General features: G+C 40.6%; 1 protein-coding gene across 1 annotated transcript; it reads right to left on the minus strand.

The window, feature by feature from the left end:
- On the minus strand, positions 1 to 21,289 carry LOC142956857 (zinc finger protein GLIS1-like). Its single transcript, XM_076098619.1, has 8 exons — positions 20,387 to 21,289; positions 14,404 to 14,565; positions 10,313 to 10,426; positions 7,934 to 8,042; positions 6,402 to 6,558; positions 1,380 to 1,510; positions 1,165 to 1,263; positions 1 to 143 (listed from the first exon to the last, which is right to left on the minus strand). Exons 1-8 carry the CDS (start codon positions 21,287 to 21,289, stop codon positions 1 to 3), a joined length of 1,818 nt encoding a protein of 605 aa, XP_075954734.1.
- Positions 21,290 to 21,708: the final 419 nt, after the last annotated feature.

A 21,708-nucleotide genomic window follows, 5' to 3' on the forward strand; every position in this document is an offset into this window, starting at 1 on the left:
TCATGAGTCCAGGTAGATGGAGTAGATCTGGTTGAGGCAGCGGTCGACGCCTCCGGCCTGGAAGAGGAAGCTGTCGTCTGAGCAGGGAGACATGGAGTAACCGCCCCCCGCCTGACCCTGCAGCTCCTGCAACAAGTCGAACCCTGAGGGGAAGAGAACAGAAAACGTATGTATATTTTGTCAGAGCTAAAAAAAAATAATCCAAGAATCATTTTAAGAATTAAACTTTAATTAGCTTGCTAATTAGCTACCTTACGTTGTGTGAGCCAGTACGGTTAAGAAAATGTACAATGAGATGTGAGTTAAAAAGACCAAGGTAACAGAAACAAAGTCTATCCTGCTAGGAAATAATAAGTCTGTACGATGTGTTGCTCGTGTCGTAATAAAGAGGCGGAAGGAGGTAAGTGGAGGCAAGTTTCTCCTTAAAGGAGTTCATGTTGCACTCAGTTGTTCACATTGAAAGTGACAGATATAGCGGAGTCAAGTTGCCCTCCAAATGTAGCGCATATTTTATCATCATTTTCAGAAAATCTGTCAACGAAAATGTGGAATGTTTCTATCCACTACTGGTATGTGAATTTTAGGAGTTGGTTCGTCCAGATGAGCAGCTGGTGGCGCTAATGCTCCAGTCAGGTGCCATTAAACCACTGCAGAAGAAGAGGCAGCAACGAGATGATGCAATTAAAAGAGCTCCAGAGAACGGTATGGGGGGGGAAATGAAGAAAACATGATAGAAATAAAGTATTAATGCATGTTTCTTCAGTTAACTTGAGTAATGTTTAAGTCTCCTCATCGCTCCACACAAAGCTTCTGAAGCCATTTTTCGTCTCTTCAGTAGATGTTTAAGTCTCATGCTTCATGTACGTTTTGATTTATTCTCCGAGTATGTTTCCATTGTTCTTCCTCGCCTTTTGCTTTTCATCAACCACACTCAGCCAAGTGTAAAAACAGTTTTTGCAGTGTTTTACAGTTTCTTTCCTGAATTTTCATCATTTCTTCTCAGGTTGTTATTTTGAGAGGATGAGCACAATGACAGGTGGATGAAAGACACCCGGAGAGAGAAGATCAAACCCCGCTTACTCTCTCACCACCACCCATCTGGCCAATCACAGCCAAGAAGCACTCTGATTGGAGCACATGGACGCCTTTGCTCTGCTGTCTTACCTGTCGAGTGAGAGGCGGAGGAGGTTGTGAAGTAACTGGCGGGTTCGAAGCCTCCATCGCTGACTGGTTGAGCCACCTTTCCCTCTCCGTACAGACATCCTTAGAGAAACACAGAGGGAACTTCAAAAGAACAGAAGCACACAAAAAAACGATTTGTCCCACCGATGCGTTGAGGCCGCTGATGCCGACACATGTTCTGTAGACTCTGTCCGTACCTTGCTGCTGTGAGAACACTTGTTGGTGGTTGTAGGTTTTGTGGTAGTCCTGCAGCTGGACGTCCACTCGGTCTGACGAGGAGGTCACTGCGCTGACGTTAGTGGACATGAACGACGACGATTGTCCGTTCCTGTTGGCAAAACGACACCAGGTAGCTGAGTTACTAAGTACCCCGACATGAACATTTATGTGAGTGTGAAACATGATATATATACAACCATGATGAACGTTGAAACTTGATTCATTTGTGTTTTAATCGCAGATTCTGTTGCTTCAAACATGAAAGAACGATCACCATTGCAGCCCTGGACTCACCTTTTGACTCGTTTGAGTGAAGAACTTTAGAAGGAAATTATTAGTCTTATAACAGGACTCAATCTAAACGAACAGGTCTGACATTTTTGATGTGTTTAAAACTAGGTTTGATTGACGTTTGACGCAGACATCTCGGCTCAAATCAAACCCAGAGCAAGTATTCATGCCGTTGAATCTGACAGTGTGGCAGCAGCTGTGTTATCACGTAAATACTTAAAACTCTTGTACAAACAGTGCAGTTTATACAAGGAAGCGTTTCCACCTCGAGGGGGGTAATGTAGGAGGTCTTTGTATCCATCGCTACGCTCCAAGAATGTGCTGACTGTGCACAAACACTCTGACTCAACATGGAAACGAATGAGTCAGTGGAGCCAAGTCGACAAGAAGAAAGAGCGAATATCTCTCCAAGGAGATATGTAGCTGAAACCCCCCCTGAACCTGTTGAACCTCAGGCCTGAGAACCCTCCTGGATGATGTACTGGACCGTATTGGTCCCCAGAGAGCCAAATGGCCTTGGTTTCTGCTGGAAGGGTTTTAGTGGGCTTCATAAACAAGCCAGGCCTTGTCAGAGATACCGATGGCTGCTGGCCCAAAGCGCCATCTATATTTTCATCTGACCGGCTATAAAAAAAGGAAATGTTTGGAGATTTCTTTACATATCTATCATTTATCATCCCCAGGTCTCTTTATCACCCATTTCCCATGTCAAATGCTATTACGTTTAAATTAACAACCTCCGTGTTTGGTGGAGAAACCCAATAAAAGCCAAAACTAATCAGAAGGACTTTTTGAAACCCAAACTGATATAACTTACAGATGGCTGCGGCTTTCCAATGTAATAAAGACCAGGCTTTGTATAGGATTATGTAAACAAAGTGGGCTTTGATATAGTACGACTGTTGAAATAAATGTGCCGCGATGACTGCGAGCCCCAAGAATTCAACACTTCTCTGGATTCCCCCTTCGGTGGCCCCAGAACCATCGGAGCTGACCTTAACTCTAAACAACCGCGGCTGTTCCACGGCTTACATTCTTGCGACGCTGCAACAACATAGCTGGGATGTCTGAGCCGTGCCGTGTGCGGCCCCGCTGGGTCGATCCTGTCGTTTTGTGGCCGGTGTATACCCAAAACGTCTCAGATGCATGAGCTTAACAGAGAGCCCACGCCTGAGGGAGCGACTGTCATCGCAACCTCAGGAAACTGTTCCTCTGATCATATTTTACCGGCTGAAGCCCTTCATCATTTTTCTTTTCTTTCCGACTAACTGCAGCCAGCTGCCCTCCTCGTATCTGGAATGAGAAGAATCCTGCTTGCAGAATTTAAGCTCATGTGTTTATATGCGCTTTGTGTTGTATGCAACGCTTGGCAGCACAGTTGGAGTGGATCGGAGGAGGAGATGAGTCGATTCATTACAAGGTGCCAGCTTGTGCACGCTAAACTGATCCGTTTTCAGGTTTGGCAGAGGAAAGATGCCGTGACACAGATTTACCGGATCACAGAGGATCATGTTGAATGTATGTAACACAGATGGAGATTTAATGTGATCTAAGCACTACCAATCAAGCACTTAGAGACACTAGAGCACACTTATTGCACGTTAGAGATACGGTAAATACAAAAATGTGTGGACATGTCAAAACAGTTCAGTTAAACTGGCTATTTGGATCCGATATCAGTCGGGGCTTCTGCAAAGTAAACTTCATTACTCCTCTTTCCTTCAAATTGTATAATAGTGTTTCTGTGTGAGAGCCATCCTGGTTAGTGTGTCTGTATCTGATGCAGACGCTGCTCCAAAAAGCCAATCCAGCTCTTCCCGGCCGCAAAACACACCGACGCTGCACATCACAAATACTCGCTGATGGACAAGCCTTTAGCGCGGGGCCTCTGACTCCCTCAAGTATTAAATAATTAAAAGAAGTCGAAATGGCTCGTCTGAGCCAGAGTAAACACGCACTTGGCTATGAGGTCAGAGCCCGATGCCGTGAAGCACAGATAATTTACTTTCACGTGTTTAATGTCTCGCTAAGTCATTTGGGGGAAAAAACAAGTGCTTGTCTGGTATTGGCTTTGGCAGGTCGTCGTACTCTGCGGTCACCAGAGGGATTCTATGACATCCTCAGTGTCTATAAAGAGACGTCAATGGACAGATTGTGCAGCGCGTCATGGAAGCTCTGGCTGCAAACTTTAAGGAGATGGAGGCTGAGAGATGCTGCATTAAGGCGAGTACAGATGTATATCCTTCAAACACAAACAGACACCCAAAGCTGAGCAACAAATTGACGGACTTACAGGTTGACTAAAATATGGCTTTGTTTGGTGAACTCCAACAACTTTAAAATGCTTAGTTTTACCCCAAAACAGGATCTTTTAAAGCCAAGACATCAGGGTGAAATCCTGCTAAAGCTAACAGAGTTGAAGCATCTTGAACTGAAAGTTCAGTCGTTATACTGTTTATTATAATGTTTTTAATGAACTTTCAAGGATCCATCACCCTAACTTTATATCTTTATATCTTTATGAAGCTCTAGCGTAAGTTCAGGCAAGAAGACTATACTCCTGCATGCCTCAGCCCGTAGTTTATTTCTCACACATCTGCGACTCCTCACGCATGCTCACTCATTATTTCCTTGCTCATATTGTTCGGGGCTGTTGATCATGATATCAGCTGTCCAGATCAGCTATCCAGCTATCCAATAGCACAACGACACAATTACATCGTTGGCCTATCATCTTGCTGCTGTCTCTCTTAAATATGATTGTCTCTCTACCTTCAGTACGTTCATGATGCTGTTACGCGACCCTCCACCTCCCCATCTCTGCCCAATCTTTGCTGATTAATCAGCACCATCAGCACCAGTGTCTGGACTCCTCGGGGGGGCGGGGTTATCTTGCTGCTGCTCAGGGCAGACGCCCCTCGATTACAAATCTCCATGTTGAGTCCAATCGCCAAAGACTCTGAAGACTTTATCATCACATATCATTATCTTTTCTTATCTGACTTGTCTCTCCTGATTGAAATGCATTTTATATGCATTTGAAAAAGCACAGAATTTTCAAGATCATCCTAAACCAACAAAATAATAATAATAATCCTGGTATAATGATGATGATATTCATCATATACATAATAACAGCATTTTTTTAAAATATCAAAACCTTTTCACTCAAGGTTCACTTACTGGAAAATATTGCAGGGCATGAAGGTCATGGCTGTAAGTTTCAAAAACTGGATGAAAAGTTTAAACAAATAAATAAATCAGGCTTTCCAGAAAGTGAACTTTGCGCTAAGAATCTTTTGTCCAACTGCTGCTTCCCCGCTCAATAATAAACCTTCAAGCTTATAGTTTTTGAATGTTTTGTTCAAAGAGAACAAACCATCTTAACTCTCCTTTTAACTCCTCTTCCAAGACCTTAAGCCCATTCAAAAACAATGATTCTTGGAAGTACTGGAGAATTTCATGGGAAACTATGTGCATTTTATGTGAAGATTTTATATCACTTATTAAATCAGAAAAATGTTATTCTGGCCCTTATCAACACTCTTTTTATTGGATGGACTGCCTTTGTTGTTACTGTTGTGCCAATAAAAGTTACTTTACGGGCAATTCTTCAATGACCAATGATTTGAGGCCATATTGTTCAGAAACTGCTGGCCTGGAGGCCCTCGGCTGTATCGTTTTCGCCTCACGTCTACTTTTATACATGGGCTAGACAAAGTTTGTCTCAGTTTACAGTACACATAAGTTCTGTGGCCTGCGACTACCCAATCAGTGCAACCACAAAGCCATAACTCCATCTCTGGTGATAATGTCTCTGGTTTATTCAAGAATGCACAAGCTCACATCAATCTCCCCGTTTCTGGGCTTGTGCTGCTTCACAGACAAGAGAGGCGAAGAAAAGTCACATCCCGACAGGGTATTCGATGTTTGACATAGCGAACGGAGGAAGGGTTAAGCCGTTTTAAAATGCTTTCGTACGGACCAGATTTGTCAAATGGTTTTGGGGCGAACACCCGAAAAATACACAGAGGAGAAGAAAACTGTGGTCAGTTTTCCCTATTTTTATCTTTCGTAGAAAATAGCTCCGGATGAAAACTGCCAAATGCAAATGAAATCTCTTTCAGCTCCATTGTATCGGATTGGCAGCAGAAGCCTCTGCAGCAGATAACTCGAATCTGTGCCAGACACCAGCAGGGGTAAGAGGGAAAATGTGGGGATTGTTTTGAGTGATTTGGATGAACTGTCCATTTAAGTTTGCCTCTGAAGATCATTACCATAGCAGTAGTAAAATATCCTCTTTTAAAGACATAAAAGCAATATAATTTCAAAATGCATGACAGTGAGAACATAAAAATATATATTTTGACTTTCATTGTTGACCAGCTGCATCTGATGATATGAAAGGTCGTTTGTCTTAACTGTGACTTCACTCTACGAAGCAATAAGACGTGCAATAAAAAACATAGGACTTCAAAATGGAAAAAAATAAACTGCTTCTGCTTCGACATCTACTGTTGAGCTGCCCATGAGCAAGGCAAGTAACCTCCACTTGCCAGTGGTAAAACATTTCAAGAAGCAAAGGTTTATAACAACAGCATTGCTGAAGAAGCCCATGTGTTCACCGTTTATCTAATAAATAAATAATAGACTTTGGGGCTGCAACACATTTAACTACTTAGATCTGCGTGCATTGATCTCACACTCACCCCTCTCTCATGCTTCCTGCGCTTGTTAGTGAAGCTATGGGGCTGTTGGCGTCAAAGTTTCCCTGCAGGCCTCGGTACCTGGAGCAGGGGTCTGCTGACGGAGGGAGGAACTCAGAAGTTGCCCTGTTGTGGACGGAGCTGCAGTTTGAATACACACCTGGAGGAGAGAGAGATCTATTAAAAACAATCACTTTACTGAAAATCTAAATTAAGCTAAGGTTGGATTAGATTAACGTATTATTAACAGCAGTTTCGGAAAAAACGTACCACAACGTCCATAGAAACTTCTGAAACTTGGCTAAATACATGAGCATAAACAACGCAAGCAAGCTAAGGCCACAGCTAATGATTACTTCATTCTCCATTCCTCTGACACTTTTTTAAAGTGATTAATTTATCAATTAATAGTATATAAAATGTCAGAAGATAGTTCAAAATGTGAAAAGGTGAATTACTTGTTTTGTCTGACTAACTAAAACTGTAAAATACTTCATACAACGATATGAAAATCTAAAGAGCTGGAACTCTTGAGATTTTAATTATTACAATTCAGCACTAAAGCTTTTGACAAAACTAGCGGCTAACTGCGCTAGCAAGAAACAGAGGCTGTATTTAAAAATAGTTTAGCTTCATTTTGTCAAAAATACAATTATGTTAAACACGCAGAGGTGTCGTGGTTAATGCTGTGAGAGTAGTTTGACAAGTTTCTATGGACAGCTCCGGCTCCCTGCAAAGAATCAAGACACAAACTCTTCAGGGACACGTTTTAAACCTACAGGAGGTCAGTGTTAAATACTGAAAACAACGTTTTTTGACGACGTTCATTTAAAGTATTAACACAAATACCAGCAGGGCTTTCAGCACTTGGCTTTGAGTTTAAGGGCAGCTGATGATAGCATATGTCACCATAAATCCAGCACACACACAGTAATGTACATACGCAGGTATACACACAACAGTGAGTAACATTGGCCATTTCTGATAAGGAGTAAGTCCTCTTGGGACTTTTTCAGAATTAAACACTGACATGCTTGTTTCACCCTGAATAAACATAGCTGTTAGTGTTGCCGTTTGAGGCTTTTCCCTCAAAGTCTTCTGGGTAAAGCAGCAAGTAGTCTGAAGTAATAGACATGGACAGCTCTCCTGGACACTCTCCCCTCTCTTTTGCCAACTGAGCCTCAGTGTACCTGACAGCTTCTTGATCCCGGTTCAGCCATTGAAAGGGAAAGAAAAAGAGCTTGGCTGGAAAAGCAGGTTTGGAGAAGCTGAGGGACGAGCGGGGAGAGGGCCAACTCGCCCGCAGTCAGTGCCCGGTAATTGGACAAGGTAAACACTGGCATGATGAGCTATCATCGAAGGAATGGGGAGAGGAGGGAGAGGAAAAGGAGCAAATGAGGCCATGGGAGAAAATGAAAGAGACAGCTTAACGGCCCAGGTGTTCGGGCAATTACCCTTTTCTTTGTTTTCGCTCATTTCCACAGAGGTAAACGCAGGTATCCATTTGATTTTGCTACCGTTTCATCTGTGCTCACCTGTGTATTCATCTAAGCTGGGTAAAGGTGAGCCGTTTCCTTGGTGGAGATGCTGCCTCGCCAGACAATCGCTCAAAACGTCCGATTCCAGCATTGTGTGCACCTGCACCTGTCAGACCAAACACAATTTAACATACACTGGTAAATGATAAATGTATATTTTGGTGCATTTAGTGTCATGTTTTCACGTTGGTGGGCATGTGCGGATGCCTGCCTGCATGTAGGGATGGGAGTAATTATCTTAAAGCTGCAGCTTACAGTGTAGTTGTCTTCCAATTGTGTTTTGCTGTTGGGCAACACAGCTCCCATGGAGCCAAACTTTGAAATGATCTACTTCTCTTTTGATTATATACAGTACAACAATTGAAACCACAGTGAGCTTTCTGCAGGCACTTTTCTACTGTTAATTTTTCAGAGAAATGATGCTTGAACCAGATGCCTGGTTCGTGTTTCGTCTTGCGATCCAGCTCCTCGATATCCAGAAATCTTGTTAGGCAATCTTATTCCAAAATGTTCTAACAAAGTTAAGGCAGGACAATTCACTTTATTATCCAGCGTTAACAGGGGATCCCCCAGGACTTTCCAAAACACATTATGGATAGCTCCGGGACCCGCCGAGAAGCTCGCGAAGGACACCCAGGAACCACAAAAGGGGTATGAATAATCTGCGAAAAATGTGCACCCAAACCAGTGTTTATGAAGATTCAAACTTCAATAGCTGTGACGCATCAGCTCGGGGAAAATGTATAACCGTGAGGACTTTATGAAGTGCATGTTTAATATTTCAAAGTCCTCTTTAGCCCCACAGGGTTTACTGCAGCGCAGGGCGTGTTAGCCATGTCACAACTTACAAGCACACGTGTTTCTGTTTAAACCAAACAAGCCATGGGAATACACACAAAAGCCCCAGTGTCACTGACGGTCCATAGAAAACAAACAAGGCCCAGATAATGCCGAACAATAGGCTCCCTATTCGGACTTCCAGGGAGCGTGTGTAATACTTTGTTTTTCATCCTACTGAATCATAAACATGCTGACTTTCTCCTCCTGCTGCTCTCCATCCCTTTCTCTCAGAAACGAGGGTTCTACACGCACAGACAGGGTGCTACCTAGAACCACTGAGGAACCCTGAGGTTCTGCGAAAGGAAGGAACCATTTCACTCTGCCCTGAACATTAAATGTAATTCTCCAAAGGTGGAACAAACTTCCATACTCTTTCAATAATTTTGTGGCGGCTATGTTGACTGTTATCAGACGAACCTAAGAGGCGATACAAAAGTAAATACTGTTCTTCTTCCCTCTGTTGAGCGTTGATCTTCACTTCCTTTACTTTTGCTCTCGTCGACACACAATCGGGATCTCTGTCTTCTTCATTCTTCCTCACTGCTGTGCGTTCAAACATGATCTGTGATATCTAAAAGTTGTATTTCCAGCTCTAATTATCACTTCTGAGTTTACATTTTTCCCACTCAAGTAACTTGAGATATGAGCTTCTTATGATTCTTACCGCCAACATTGTTTATACTTTTGGCATTGTGTATATCTTAGATTTGAGATATGCTTATGGATATTGCATATTTGCACTTTTTCATTCTTTGTAAAGCAAAGCAGGATAAATAAAGCTCTATTTAGCTCTATCTTAACTTATCTAATTATTTATCTAATTATTATTAGTAACACTGCTTCTGCACCTATAATATCAGAGTTTGGGAAATTGATACTGAAGTTGACTATATTTTATACCCATTTATCTTTTTAAATATACTTATATATACTATATAGTATATATCTTTGAATTTGATCATTTTCATAAAAAGTCATGAATTGTGGTTTTTATGTTGAATGTTATTCTTATCATGACAGAAAACTTTCTGAAACAGTATTTGCATCATTTCAAAACTGCACATAAACCAAGATTAGTAAAGATTAGGGTTAACCACTAGACGGACATGGATCGTATTTTAAAACAAAATCAAATTCCAATGAAAGTTAATATGACTTTTGTGCATTTGAGGTCAAGGAGAAAGATGACATGACCGTCAAGTTATAAAGAAATAGTTTATGAGGGCTTTGTGGTAGCTGACCAAGTAACCGCAAAGCCACTGGTTTGAGTCCAGCGCTGTGCCTGAGTTGTGTCTCATTCTCCTCTGTCCCTGTCCAATAAAAACTTGATAAATGCCACTAAAAGTAATACAAAGTACTTCAGAATAAAATAAAACAGTTTATATAAAGCCCTTCCACCACATCTAATCTAATATAATATAACCTAATCTATATTTAGAAACACAGGACGGTTTTATTAAATATGTCGGTGACCAGAGAACTAATCCCATTCTGCATTCAGCTAAATGTCCAACATGTAAGAGTTGCAGTTGTTACCTTGACCTCCCTCTCCTGAAGGCCTTTGGCTGAATGAGCTTTGACGTGCTTTCGTAACGAGCTGGGATCGGTGTAACGTTTGGTGCATCCTGGGATCTGACAGGCGTACGGCTTCTGTGAACGAACCACGACAAGAAGAGTTGAAGAGGAGTGAAGAAGAAAAAGAAAGAAAGAAAGAAAGAAAGAAAGAGAGAAAACTATGAGAAAGCAATACTTCAGAGTACTCTAAAGTGTGTTTTCATGTTCCAAAAACACAATCTGACAAATAACGTGTCCAAAACATTTCTGTGAATACACCAAACTACAAAGTAGACCCTGAAATACACAACATTATATTTGTAAGTGTTCATTTGTTTATGGTATTTTTAGGTTCACCATTGACAAAATCAGTGATGGAAGAAGTACTCAGATCTCTGACTTAAGCAAAACCAATACCGCGATGTATAAGTATTCCATTACAAGCAAAAGTCCTTCATTTAATAATGCTTTGTTGCCCCCTCCAGTACTGTGTCATAATAAATATAAAAATGAGATGATTATTGGGGTAGAAAACAAAAAGAAAAAAAATGAAGTTCTGCTTCACTAACGTCAGTTTTTGGACCTTTCCCTAATCTTTGATCATCTCTTTGGGGTTTAAATAATTATTTAAATGGACCTATCTGAAAAGTGGTGGGGGGGGGGGGGGGGGGGGTTCATTACTGGTTTCATCTTTCACAAACTGTATTTCTTAAACTGATCATATGTTTTGTTTTTGTAACTACTATAACTGTCAAATAAATACAGAGGAGTTAAAAAGTACTTGAGAAAAAGTATTTAGTTTCTTTCCACTACTGGACAAAATAGCACCGACCGAACCCTCTATTATATACTCTATACTTTAAACCACTCGTGCAAATACAGGACTTTGTAAACCAGGTCACAACATTCACCACATGATATGGTTTATGGATATGATGTATGATTGTGTTTACAAATAATAGCACAAGTTAAAACGAGTCATATCCAGATGGTTTATAGATGTGAGACTGTGAACAGTAGTCCTGTGTATGATACACACAAACACTTAGGATACATGTGGTTCCTTTACATGACATATGTAGTAACAGAGAGAGAAAGGACATGAAGAGTATGTCAACATTTAACATAACGCACTCCTCAACTGAAAAATGGAGGATATTTACCGTTCGTCTGCTGGCTTTAAGAGAGGAAGAGAGAGAAGAGTTACCGAGGAACAGCTCAGATATATTTGGAGTCAATTAAGTTTTCATGAAAACTTTATGAAAGTTATTCATAAAGGTGAATTTTAGCGGTTTATGTACCAGAATCTTCTGTTCACAGGTGTTATTACCAAGAACACAATGTTAATTGAATGAACGGTTCTAAAATTCTGAGAGTTGGCAGGTTTTTAAAATAGTACAAATCATGTATTCGGTCAAAAACACAAAGAAGCAGAAGTTGCTTATTTTTTAAATAAGAAAAAGTAGGATTTGTGAGGAATATAAGAAAAACAAAAGAGAAACAAACAGTCAGTATTAATCAAAATAAAACCAAAACTGTACTTCTGTTAAAGGGATGAACTGAGCAAACAGCTGCAGTGAGGAACTGCAAATGTTTAGCACACTCAAAGGCAGAAATGAATCCATTTCAGATGTGCAATGACTCTAACGCAGATCTGGCATCAGAACTACTCCTCTACAGTGCCTGGCATTCAATGCTGCCAAAAATTGAGCGATATCTTGCTCTTATGAAACCGTTTCTGAACAATATTCCCTGGGAGGCGAAGAGGATAATGAAGTGTTAAACCCCACTGCCTTTGTATGCTTAATGAGTGTTTGCGTAGCGGTTGGCCGCTGCTTAAAACTAGGACATAAAGTGCTGAATACACATGTCAGTGTGCAATTAGTTGTGTCAAAATTCTAGAAATAAAATTGACGGGTTGGCTGAAACAAAGCTTTTCCGTGTATGGCCGCAATTCAAGATGTTATGACTGAAATGCTTTAATGAACCAAAGTAACGAAGCAGTCAAAGTCAAATGGAAAACAACACAATTCTGTGTTTCATTTGTCATTTCGCCTCTGATTGGTCAACATTTACCGGTTGATCTTTTTCTAGAAAAACAATGCAGTCTTTAAACCGCTCACGGTAACAAATCGTGCAGAAACCGGTTTGAGGCTTGAGGTTAAGTGAGCTGTAAATTGTAGTTGAGACACGCATGCAAGAGACTGACCTCATTTTGGAAACAAATATTTCGTAACACACTATTATTTATAACATTAGTACATTAGCAACACAATACAAGATATTCAGTCGAACCTAAATAACCTGTATTGACACCAGTCCTTTCTTAGCTGGTTATGCTATATTCAGCAATTATTTACATTCAGAGAGTTCTGGGACACATCTGGGGCTCAGTGATGGCGCCAGATGTGTCTGATCCTTGATTTGTGACGCAACTGCGAAGCCGCTATTAGCCAGCGTGAAACCACAAAAAGGAGAATATGACTTTCTCCTCTTGTTGTAATAACACAGGAGTGCAACGTACAGCTCCATCTCACCCACGTAATAAGAGATCTGATTCGCTGGATTACTGCTAAGTCCTCGTCGCTTGTCAGCAGGAGTAAAAATAACTGTGGTTTATAGAATAAATCCACAGCAGGTATGTAGTTTCACGATCCCAAAGAATGTTCTGTGCAGTAGGCAGACAGAGGAGGAAAGAGGGGAGCAGAGGCACTTTAAATTAAAGTGAGATACAGGAGATTGATGTTTTATATATTACATTGCTTCATTTATATGTTAAAGTAAAGGCAGACATAGATGGCCTTTATATAAATGCCCCTAATGTGATGGAAGATCCCTTTCTTAACAGATAATTCTGATTAAGCAGTGCACTCCTAAGAATCAAAATAGATACAGCCGAACCAGAGATAATGTCTTTTTTTATTCCACCCAATTCTTGTCAAAACCTGGCACCTACATTACCCACAATGCAACTCAACCGCTGCCACTACATCTTCAGGGGAACTCATTACTAGAGCTGTCGAAAAATGTATAAAGTACAATATTTGTCTCTGAAATGCAGTGAAGTAGAAGTATAAAGCACTATAAAATAGAAATACAAGAACCTAAAACTTGTACTTAGCACAGTACTTGAATAAATATACTTACTTTCCACCGCTGGACATAAAAGAACCAAATAGGAAAGAGCCACGATACTTGCATGATATTTTTTGGCACCTGGTGCATGACAGGGAGAAATGGTTAGTTTAATTTACAGGTTTGGATTTGGGGGAAGAAGTTTTCTGTTTCCTCTCAAGTTGCATCAGTGGTGGATTTCATAACTTCTTTTGCCACAGAATCCTTCATTTATCACTCATCGCCCCCGCTTCCCCAAACCCCCTGCTGCATTCTCCCATCAGTGTCATCATTTATGGTTTTTAGGTGGCGAAATCTGCTGCCTGTGTTTTTTATAAAGGACGCCATGTGCAAAAGCAGAGAACGACAAGTCGAGACTCTCAATTGAATTCCTTAAACGCTCACCTGCTGTTCGTAAAGCTCTTTGATTTTGATATTCACTCATCCGTGCAGTTGACATGAATCATCAGCTGCAAAGTCGTCGCCTAAAGCTATGGTCTTGAATGGAAAAAATGGTACCTTTTGGATTTGTGTAGATCCCAAGATTTGTTTTTCAAATTCTGCTCGTACCACTTGACCTTTTGTAATTAAGCTGTTTTCAGTTGCTGTAACTTGAAATAACTTAACTGAGCTTTCTAAGCTCTTTTTTAACTGTACAAAGCAAATATAAAGGGAAAAAAATGAATTGAAATTGACTCCTATGCAGAGTTTCATGGTTTATTTAATTGATTGTATTTTCTTTATGCAGTGAAGATGTCATTTAACAGATACATTTATTACAGTGGTCTTAACCAGGTGAACAAGACACACATTTAATCTGTCTCTCAGTAGATGGAACAGATAGAAAACTCTGTTCACTGGTTTCATATTTTAAATACACTTGCGTGCTAGAATAAGGTGCTTTTTAAATGAAGAGTGTACTCTTTAAGAGGTGTGGTGGGTGGCTGCGTGTTACTGACCGTGTCCAGATGTGTGCGCTGGTGTTTGGCCCGGTCGCTGGAGTTGCTGAAGGCCTTGAGGCAGCCGGGATGCTGGCAGATGTACGGTTTCTCTCCTGTGTGGCTCCTCAGGTGGATCTTCAGGTTCTCCAGACGTGAGAACGCCTTGGAGCAGCCCTCAAACTGACAAGGAAAATACAAACAAACAGTCTCACTGCAACCTGACACAACTACCAATTGAGGAGAGTGACATATAATATAATGTAACAAAAAAGAGGTCATCTTGGATTAGAGTAAGAGTTAAAGGCAGCTTTAATGTTAAAATAGGTCAGGGGTAAAGAGTAGAATAAAACCTAATGATGGTCAAAACATCATTTAACATGAACACTGGGCCTCCAGAGGGATGCTCACGCAACATTTGGCACATTTTAGTTTGATGCATATTTTATATATAATGATGAATAGGGGCAAAACGCAAGGCAGTTTGAACTTCATTGGGCCTTTTAAGTATTTTACATTCATATATCTATGTGTATAAATCCTCGACTAAACTCGATTCCGGTAACAAAACAGAATTAAATTAAATTTTGAAACTTTTATCCTCTTATACAAATCATATGCAAATCGCATCTGCACCTTTTAAAAGTAGGTTGGCCTGCAACTAACATGTAATAAAAATCACTTTCCCACATCCCAGATGAGTGATGTTGAAGTCTGATCCAACAAAAATAACTAGCAAAGTGGCGATATATCACACTATAACTTCATACGTTTTGGGTTATTGAATCATAAACTTCAGGTAATGGGCTTTTTCCCAAGAAGCAAATTGGAACAGAACTACACAAACACACACACACGCGCACACACACACAGACACACACACACACACACACACACACACACACACACACAGACACACACACACACACACACACAGACAGACACCAGACTGTGGTAAAAACGTTTCTGTTGGATTGGAGCCAAACAAGAAGTAAATATCAGAGTCAGCAGGATACACGCTGCACTCCGTCAAATAAAGCTCTGTAGAAACTGTGTCACATTCAATCTCACAGATTTAAAATTACAAATGTGTTCATTTCTGGCATGCAAGTCAAAGTTTAAATGGATATATTTCTCATGTTTTGATCTAAACCTCCTGGAGCACCAACATTGAGTTAGCGAGAACGTTCAGACGATAACGGGAGAGAAGTTTCAAAAAATGTCAACGATTCGAAACGTTCTGAATTCACTTTATGTGGTAAAATCAACACAATTAGAATGTTTTCACTTTTCATTTAGGATGGAAATAAGTGTCATCTACTAACAAAGAGGATGATAGACGCAAAATAGTGTGTTTACTAAAGAACAACATGACATTTAAAAAATGCATGCCCCATGAACTTTAGAGGTATTACAATGATTAAGTTCACATTTGTTTCGGAAAAGGATTAATACTGTTTTGCAATGAGATCCTCGTTCTGATACTAAAACCAAAATACAAGAATTCAGCGTTTCATCCTTTTAGGAAAATATGGAAACGTTTTTTTCTACCCAGTAATCATTCCAGGGGTTTTATTAGGTCTCGCTAATGAGTCAGTAAATGTCAGTCACCTCGTTTACTTTAATAAGTCCGTGTATGAAAAGCACTACATCATGGTAAAATTAATCCAAGACTTGAAAGCGTCTTGACAAACAACGAAATAACAAAAACAGAAATTAAAGGCAACCCATAAAAAAACAGACCAGTGGATGAAATATATAAAAGTTGGACTCGTTACGTGAACTGTGCTGACAAACTTAAACACTTCAGTTTGCGTTTTTTGAAAGGAGAAAAGATTTAATGCTCCTTCATTCTGGCTTGTCATTCCATGGTAGTAAAAACATTAGTTTTTTTTTAAATCAAAGAAATGTCACCCCACCCTTATATACATGGCTGCAAAATAGAAACAGATTTCTGAAGTCTTTGAGAGAGTAGAAATACGAGCACAGTTTTATTTAAGTTTTCTGACAGTTTGTAATTTCCTTTGTGTTTTTTAAGGACTATGTTCTCAAAATAATGTGTCCTTTATTTTTACAATAAAATTTGGAGATGAAAACAAATTCTAGGAAAATCAAGGAAACTGTACATTAATCTCAACTCTGTCTGGCGTTTAAAGAGGTTCAGGTTTATCTTGCAATTTATAGATTTAGTTTATTCCTTAAATATTCCTTCCTCCTTTTCATGTTTAACATTTTAATATGTTAAAATATTTGATTATTGAATGTATGTAATATTCAACAGCATGAAAAGACCAAATCAACAATGTGTAGTCCATTTGTCAGTACTTTCTGACTTCCTGTCTGAGGCTCTGAGCTTCCAGCCCATTGGCTCCTACTGACAACATACTTTTTGTTTTGGGTTTTAAACCGCTCACAAATACATAGTTTCCTTTTTATATTTATTTAAAGGTTCAGTAATTTCCTTAAACACGTGGTCACTGTAGTCTTTAGCAAACGCTACTCAAAACAGGAGAAATTATTGCATTTGTTGGGGACCATTTTCAGCTGCGGATCAATAAGATACAAATCGGTTTTATGATACGACAACATTCTGGTTCAGGTTTGCTGAGATCTAGGCACTTAATAACACGGCTAGGTTAATTGAAAGACTATTATTTGGGTTAAAATGACTTCTTTAAGTTTATGGGAGCTTCCTAGTCATGGTGGCAATAATGGCTAAGGTTAGGGGACGATCTGGTAATGCTTTAAAAAACTAAACGAGGACTGTTGATTGGAAACAGGAAACAAACAGCAGCCTCTCGTGTAAAAGGCAAACATTTTGATGACCCATCCATCCACCCCGACATTCCTCCTCTTTGGCGATCATAGACAACGTCATGTGACTTCCTCCTTTTCCCCCATTATAATAATTGTTATTGCTGCTAGAGGCTTTTGTCACTTGAACGTAAACACATGTTGTTGTGGGACACTTAAAAGATTGATGCCGTCATCTGTCTTTGGAGGACAGTCTTGGCGATGTATGAGGGACTGACTCATAATGAAATTTCGTGCCCATGTTCATTGTAATAAAGGAAACATGTCAGCCGGCTCAATGCTGTGCCTAAGTGATATGCTTTCCATGATTGTTTTTAGGCAACAATGGAGCTCTATGGCACAGAGCAATAAGATCTCCATCGTGTTTGACTTAGATAATCCTAGTTAGTAAGATCATTGCTGGTTTTAGTCTTTAAATGGGATTTATTAACAGTAATATCACAAGACGTACCCTTCAAATGTATCTACACATGAATGTCACTTCATTACCATTAACTATGACTGATTACTCTACCACAGTGGATTTAAAAATGCTTTGGCAGCTCGTGTTTACAGCCTGAGTAATACCTGTGTGATCTGAGACTTGACATAACGAGCTGGTAAATGAGGCTGAATTCATTAAAACACACTGACTACATTCATATGAGAGATTCATTTTTCCATTGCTGCACGATGAATGACTTAATTTACATGTTTTGGCCTGAGCGCTTAATGAAAAATAAAATGACGTTATTGACGTCGTGAAGTGTGACTGACTTTTTTGTGTGCGTGTTGATGTTGATTTAACTTTATTAATCTGTGTGCAGGCGACTCTCCACGGTAATATATTTACAAGCTGGCAGCAGATTCGGTCCTTCAATGAGCTAATTCACTTAAGTAGGAAGCGTGCACCTGAGAGAAGATTTCTGAATGAATTATTAATCGGAGTCTCGGGTTGATGACAGCGAAGGAGTCGCCGGGGAATAACGGAGAGAGTTACTCACTCCTCTGGGATTTGGAGCGGAACGTGTTCAAGCTGCAAAAGTTGCGTTTCAGGAAAACACACTGATGACGGACTCCGTGCTTGGGCTCAAAGGCCACTGTTGTGATGGTCAATGCAGAAACCTCACAGTCTCCGTCTCCTCGTGAACCGAACCTGGTCTGGTTTTGTCTTCATCTTTGTCGTAGTTTTTGTAATTATAAGATTTATAGTCCCTCACCCCTATAAACAGCCTGCACGTTTCACAAAACAAGCTGCTCAGACAGATGGAAAGCAGGAAATGTTGAAAGAGTTTCCTCTGTGGGAACAAACTTCACAAACTAAAATATCACATGCTACTTAAAATTACGATCCATAAGATTTCCATGTATTCAAACCCAATTATTGATAATATTTATGGTCGGCACTGTCACGTATGAATGAGAAAAGCTGCAAACTCTCACGTTTGAGAAGCTGCAACTGGAGAATATTTGACATATTTGCTTTATAAATAAATGAAACTTCAATATGTGTCTGTCAATCATCAAAATAGTTGTTTATAGTTCATGAATAGTTGATTCATTTTCTGTCAATCAACTAATTTATAATTTGACTAGTGGTTGCAACTCTACAGTAAACCACATTGTGGTTGCTCAAGAACAAACTATTACTGACCATGTGAGTTTGTAAAAAACGATAAATCAGCTGTTCTTCCAATATATGTTTCTGCTTCGCAGTTGTTTGTTGCCCTGAGAATTCTAGGACTTGCTTAACCGCACTTGAAGTTACCTGTGATCCCAGGTTAAACCAAATCAACCGGGACGGAAGGATTAAAACTTCATGTGCATGTTTCAGAAGGACGAGAAACTTCAAAAAGGCGGGAAAGAGCTTTCTCTGTGGGAGCATGGTTCTGACAGGAATGAGTGATTTATCAGTTTATTGCATCACTACTTAGTAACTATAAATTATTTGCATTTGTCAGAATAACCACAAGGTAATTGGCAGGTTTTTGGATGCTCAGTGCAACAGACACAACCTCCATTCATTCAACACTGCCACGTTTCTTCCTCTGGCATGCATGAGTAAGGGAAACCTGTCGCGAGGGGAGGAAACCGTTTGATCATCTCTCCGTCTAACAGACTCTTGATCAACGGCAGCACAGTCTGAGAGTCGAGACGCACCGTAAGCAGGTTAATGCCTCCCAAACCCGCTTAAACCTCTAAACGGCCCATCTGAAGGCAACATAAAGTCGGACAGGATGAGATTTGTTTTGACCGACTGAAAATGGTTGCAGCAGCGTTGGCTGCAGAAGTTGCCAGTTGGATTTCCTACATTTTTGGATAAATCACGGATGAAATCAATGAATGGGTTATGGACAATCGAAAAAAGTCTGGGATTTGTAAATAGATTTTAAGATGTAAGAGGAGCTCACATTGGTCATCACCTGGAATGTGTTCCCAAGCATGTGTCAAGGACTAAAACCAAATATTACAGTTATATTTACATATAATTTACATATTTATAATATTTACATACTACAGTTTCTTTCAGCTCTCAGTTTGTCATTTACAAACTTACATATCCTGCATTTTGCTGAATACCTCAAATGAAATCCTTGTAGAGTTCTCATTCTTTGCAATGACATGAAACTTATTTTAACAAAATGTGTGTGTGACTTTTATATATATAGTATATTTATACTTTTACTGTTTTGAAAACATAATTTATGTTCTGTTGTTGGATTGAGACCTTTTACAGCTCAATGCAGTCCATTTCAGAAATGCGTGTGATGCCACTCCCATGCTTGCAATTTGCATGTGTGTTGGTGTGTATTGGCTCTACAGCATCTCGTGGTCAGGGAAGCTTTCAAGTCATTGAAAACGGGTTGAGTTGCACCTCTCACAATTCATTAGGCATTGTGAGTAACGTTGCATTGAGGGTCTCCTGATGGAGGTATTGGTATCTGACTGCTGAACATAATTGCTAAATATTTAATGTTTCTTTCTCACACAAACATGACATTTTGACTGTGTTGGAAATATATGAATGGGATTCTTTTTCTTTTAAGTCACCGCATGCCTATTGAAGCTGTTCAATGAGCAGCAGTGGAAAGCTGTCCTAGCACTGAACAAGCATGACTTGTTTTTATGTGATTCAAATTAGAACGTTATGTTTGTCTTCTCATAAAAAATAATGAAAATCTGTTTATCGTGATCGACCAGACTGACTCACCATGCATTTATTGGGTTTCTCTCCAGAGTGGACCCTCATGTGGATGAGCAGCTTGTAGCGGGCGTTGAAGGGTTTGTGGCGCCGCACGCAGCCGGTCCAGAAACAGGAGAACTCTTCCCCTTTGCGCTGGTCGATGTGCACCTTCTCGATGTGCCTCACCAGCTCCTCCTGACTGCTGTAAGCGGCACTGCAGTCGATCCAGTGACATGGCTGGTCCTGCTGGTCCACGTTGGGGTCCTGGCCTACGGGGCCATTGAAACTCGGGAAATGATGTGGGGTGCCGTCCTGACCTTGGATGGGCTGGCCCGCATGGAACAGCTCCACCTGCTGGTTGTTCACTTGAAACGGTTCCCTCTTACAAGGCGAGAAATCATCCGTAGGCTCCTGTTTTATCGAGTGATACTCTTCCTGCATCTTTATTTGAAGATGAGGAGTTTTGTTGCCGCCAGGTGCATCAGACAGAGGCAAGGGAGATGCAAAAAATAAAGACGACGAGGAGGCGGAAGAGGAAAGAGAGGAAGGTGGGGAGCTGAAAGGAGGAGATGTGGCACAGCTGGTGAGCATATAGGATAAAGGGAGGGAGGGCTGTGGGTAACAACTGAACCTCTGAGTGCTGCTTTTAGGATCTGTATGCGCTGTGATGGCAAAGTCCTCTACAGTCTTTTCTAAGTGAGATCCAGCTGTCTTACAGCTGAGCAGGGAGGTGAGATCACGGCCCAGCGAGGACAGGGACAGGGAAGTCCTTGGAAGACAGCACACGCCCAGACTGCCTGAGTGTATCGAGGGCTGACAGAAGCCACCAGAAGACAGCGGCGCCTGAGGGTCCTCGGCATCCTCAAACACACTTCCAAAACCAGGAAGAGTCAGCTGGACGTCTGGAGGCCCGAGGTCAGGGGGCCACATCTTGGCCCCCCTCCTCTCGTTGACTTCCACCAAGAGATCCTTTCAGTAGAATCAGTGATGCTGAAACTTTAGGAATCCATTGGAGGTAAAGCCATCGACAGCATTTTTTCAGTTCTCAAATGTAATCAGATTAGGTTCATGGCATCATCTCATTCAGCATGTGTAATCTCCTGTCATTTGTTCCAAACTGCTGCGTGGTCAGTCGTCATCTGTCGAGCTGCACTGTGGGAGACACAAACCAAACCCAGATGAGTCATCTAAAAAAGACAAACAATCAGATACAAAACACTTTCTGAAACACGTCACATTACAGCTTTGAGAACCAGCGGGTGAAGAAGTAACTAGATCCTTTACTTAAGTACATTTACCATTTACAGTCCTGCGGTCAAAATCCTTCTGAAGTGAAAGCTCCTAAGTAT

The sequence above is a fragment of the Anarhichas minor genome, unplaced genomic scaffold, assembly GCF_050575085.1.
Source record: "Anarhichas minor isolate MPS153535 unplaced genomic scaffold, ASM5057508v1 ptg000024l, whole genome shotgun sequence".
Lineage (NCBI taxonomy): Eukaryota > Metazoa > Chordata > Actinopteri > Perciformes > Anarhichadidae > Anarhichas > Anarhichas minor.

What these genes read in the sequence shown, in the direction of transcription:
- LOC142956857 (XM_076098619.1), bottom strand. Translation starts at nt 21,289, where the DNA reads ATGTGGCCCCCTGACCTCGGGCCTCCAGACGTCCAGCTGACTCTTCCT. An exon ending in AGTGTTCTCACAGCAGCAAG is followed by an intron (nt 1,264 to 1,379) that starts GTACGGACAGAG and finishes TGTTTCTCTAAG; the next exon opens with GATGTCTGTACGGAGAGGGA. An exon ending in CTCCGCCTCTCACTCGACAG is followed by an intron (nt 144 to 1,164) that starts GTAAGACAGCAG and finishes TCTTCCCCTCAG; the next exon opens with GGTTCGACTTGTTGCAGGAG.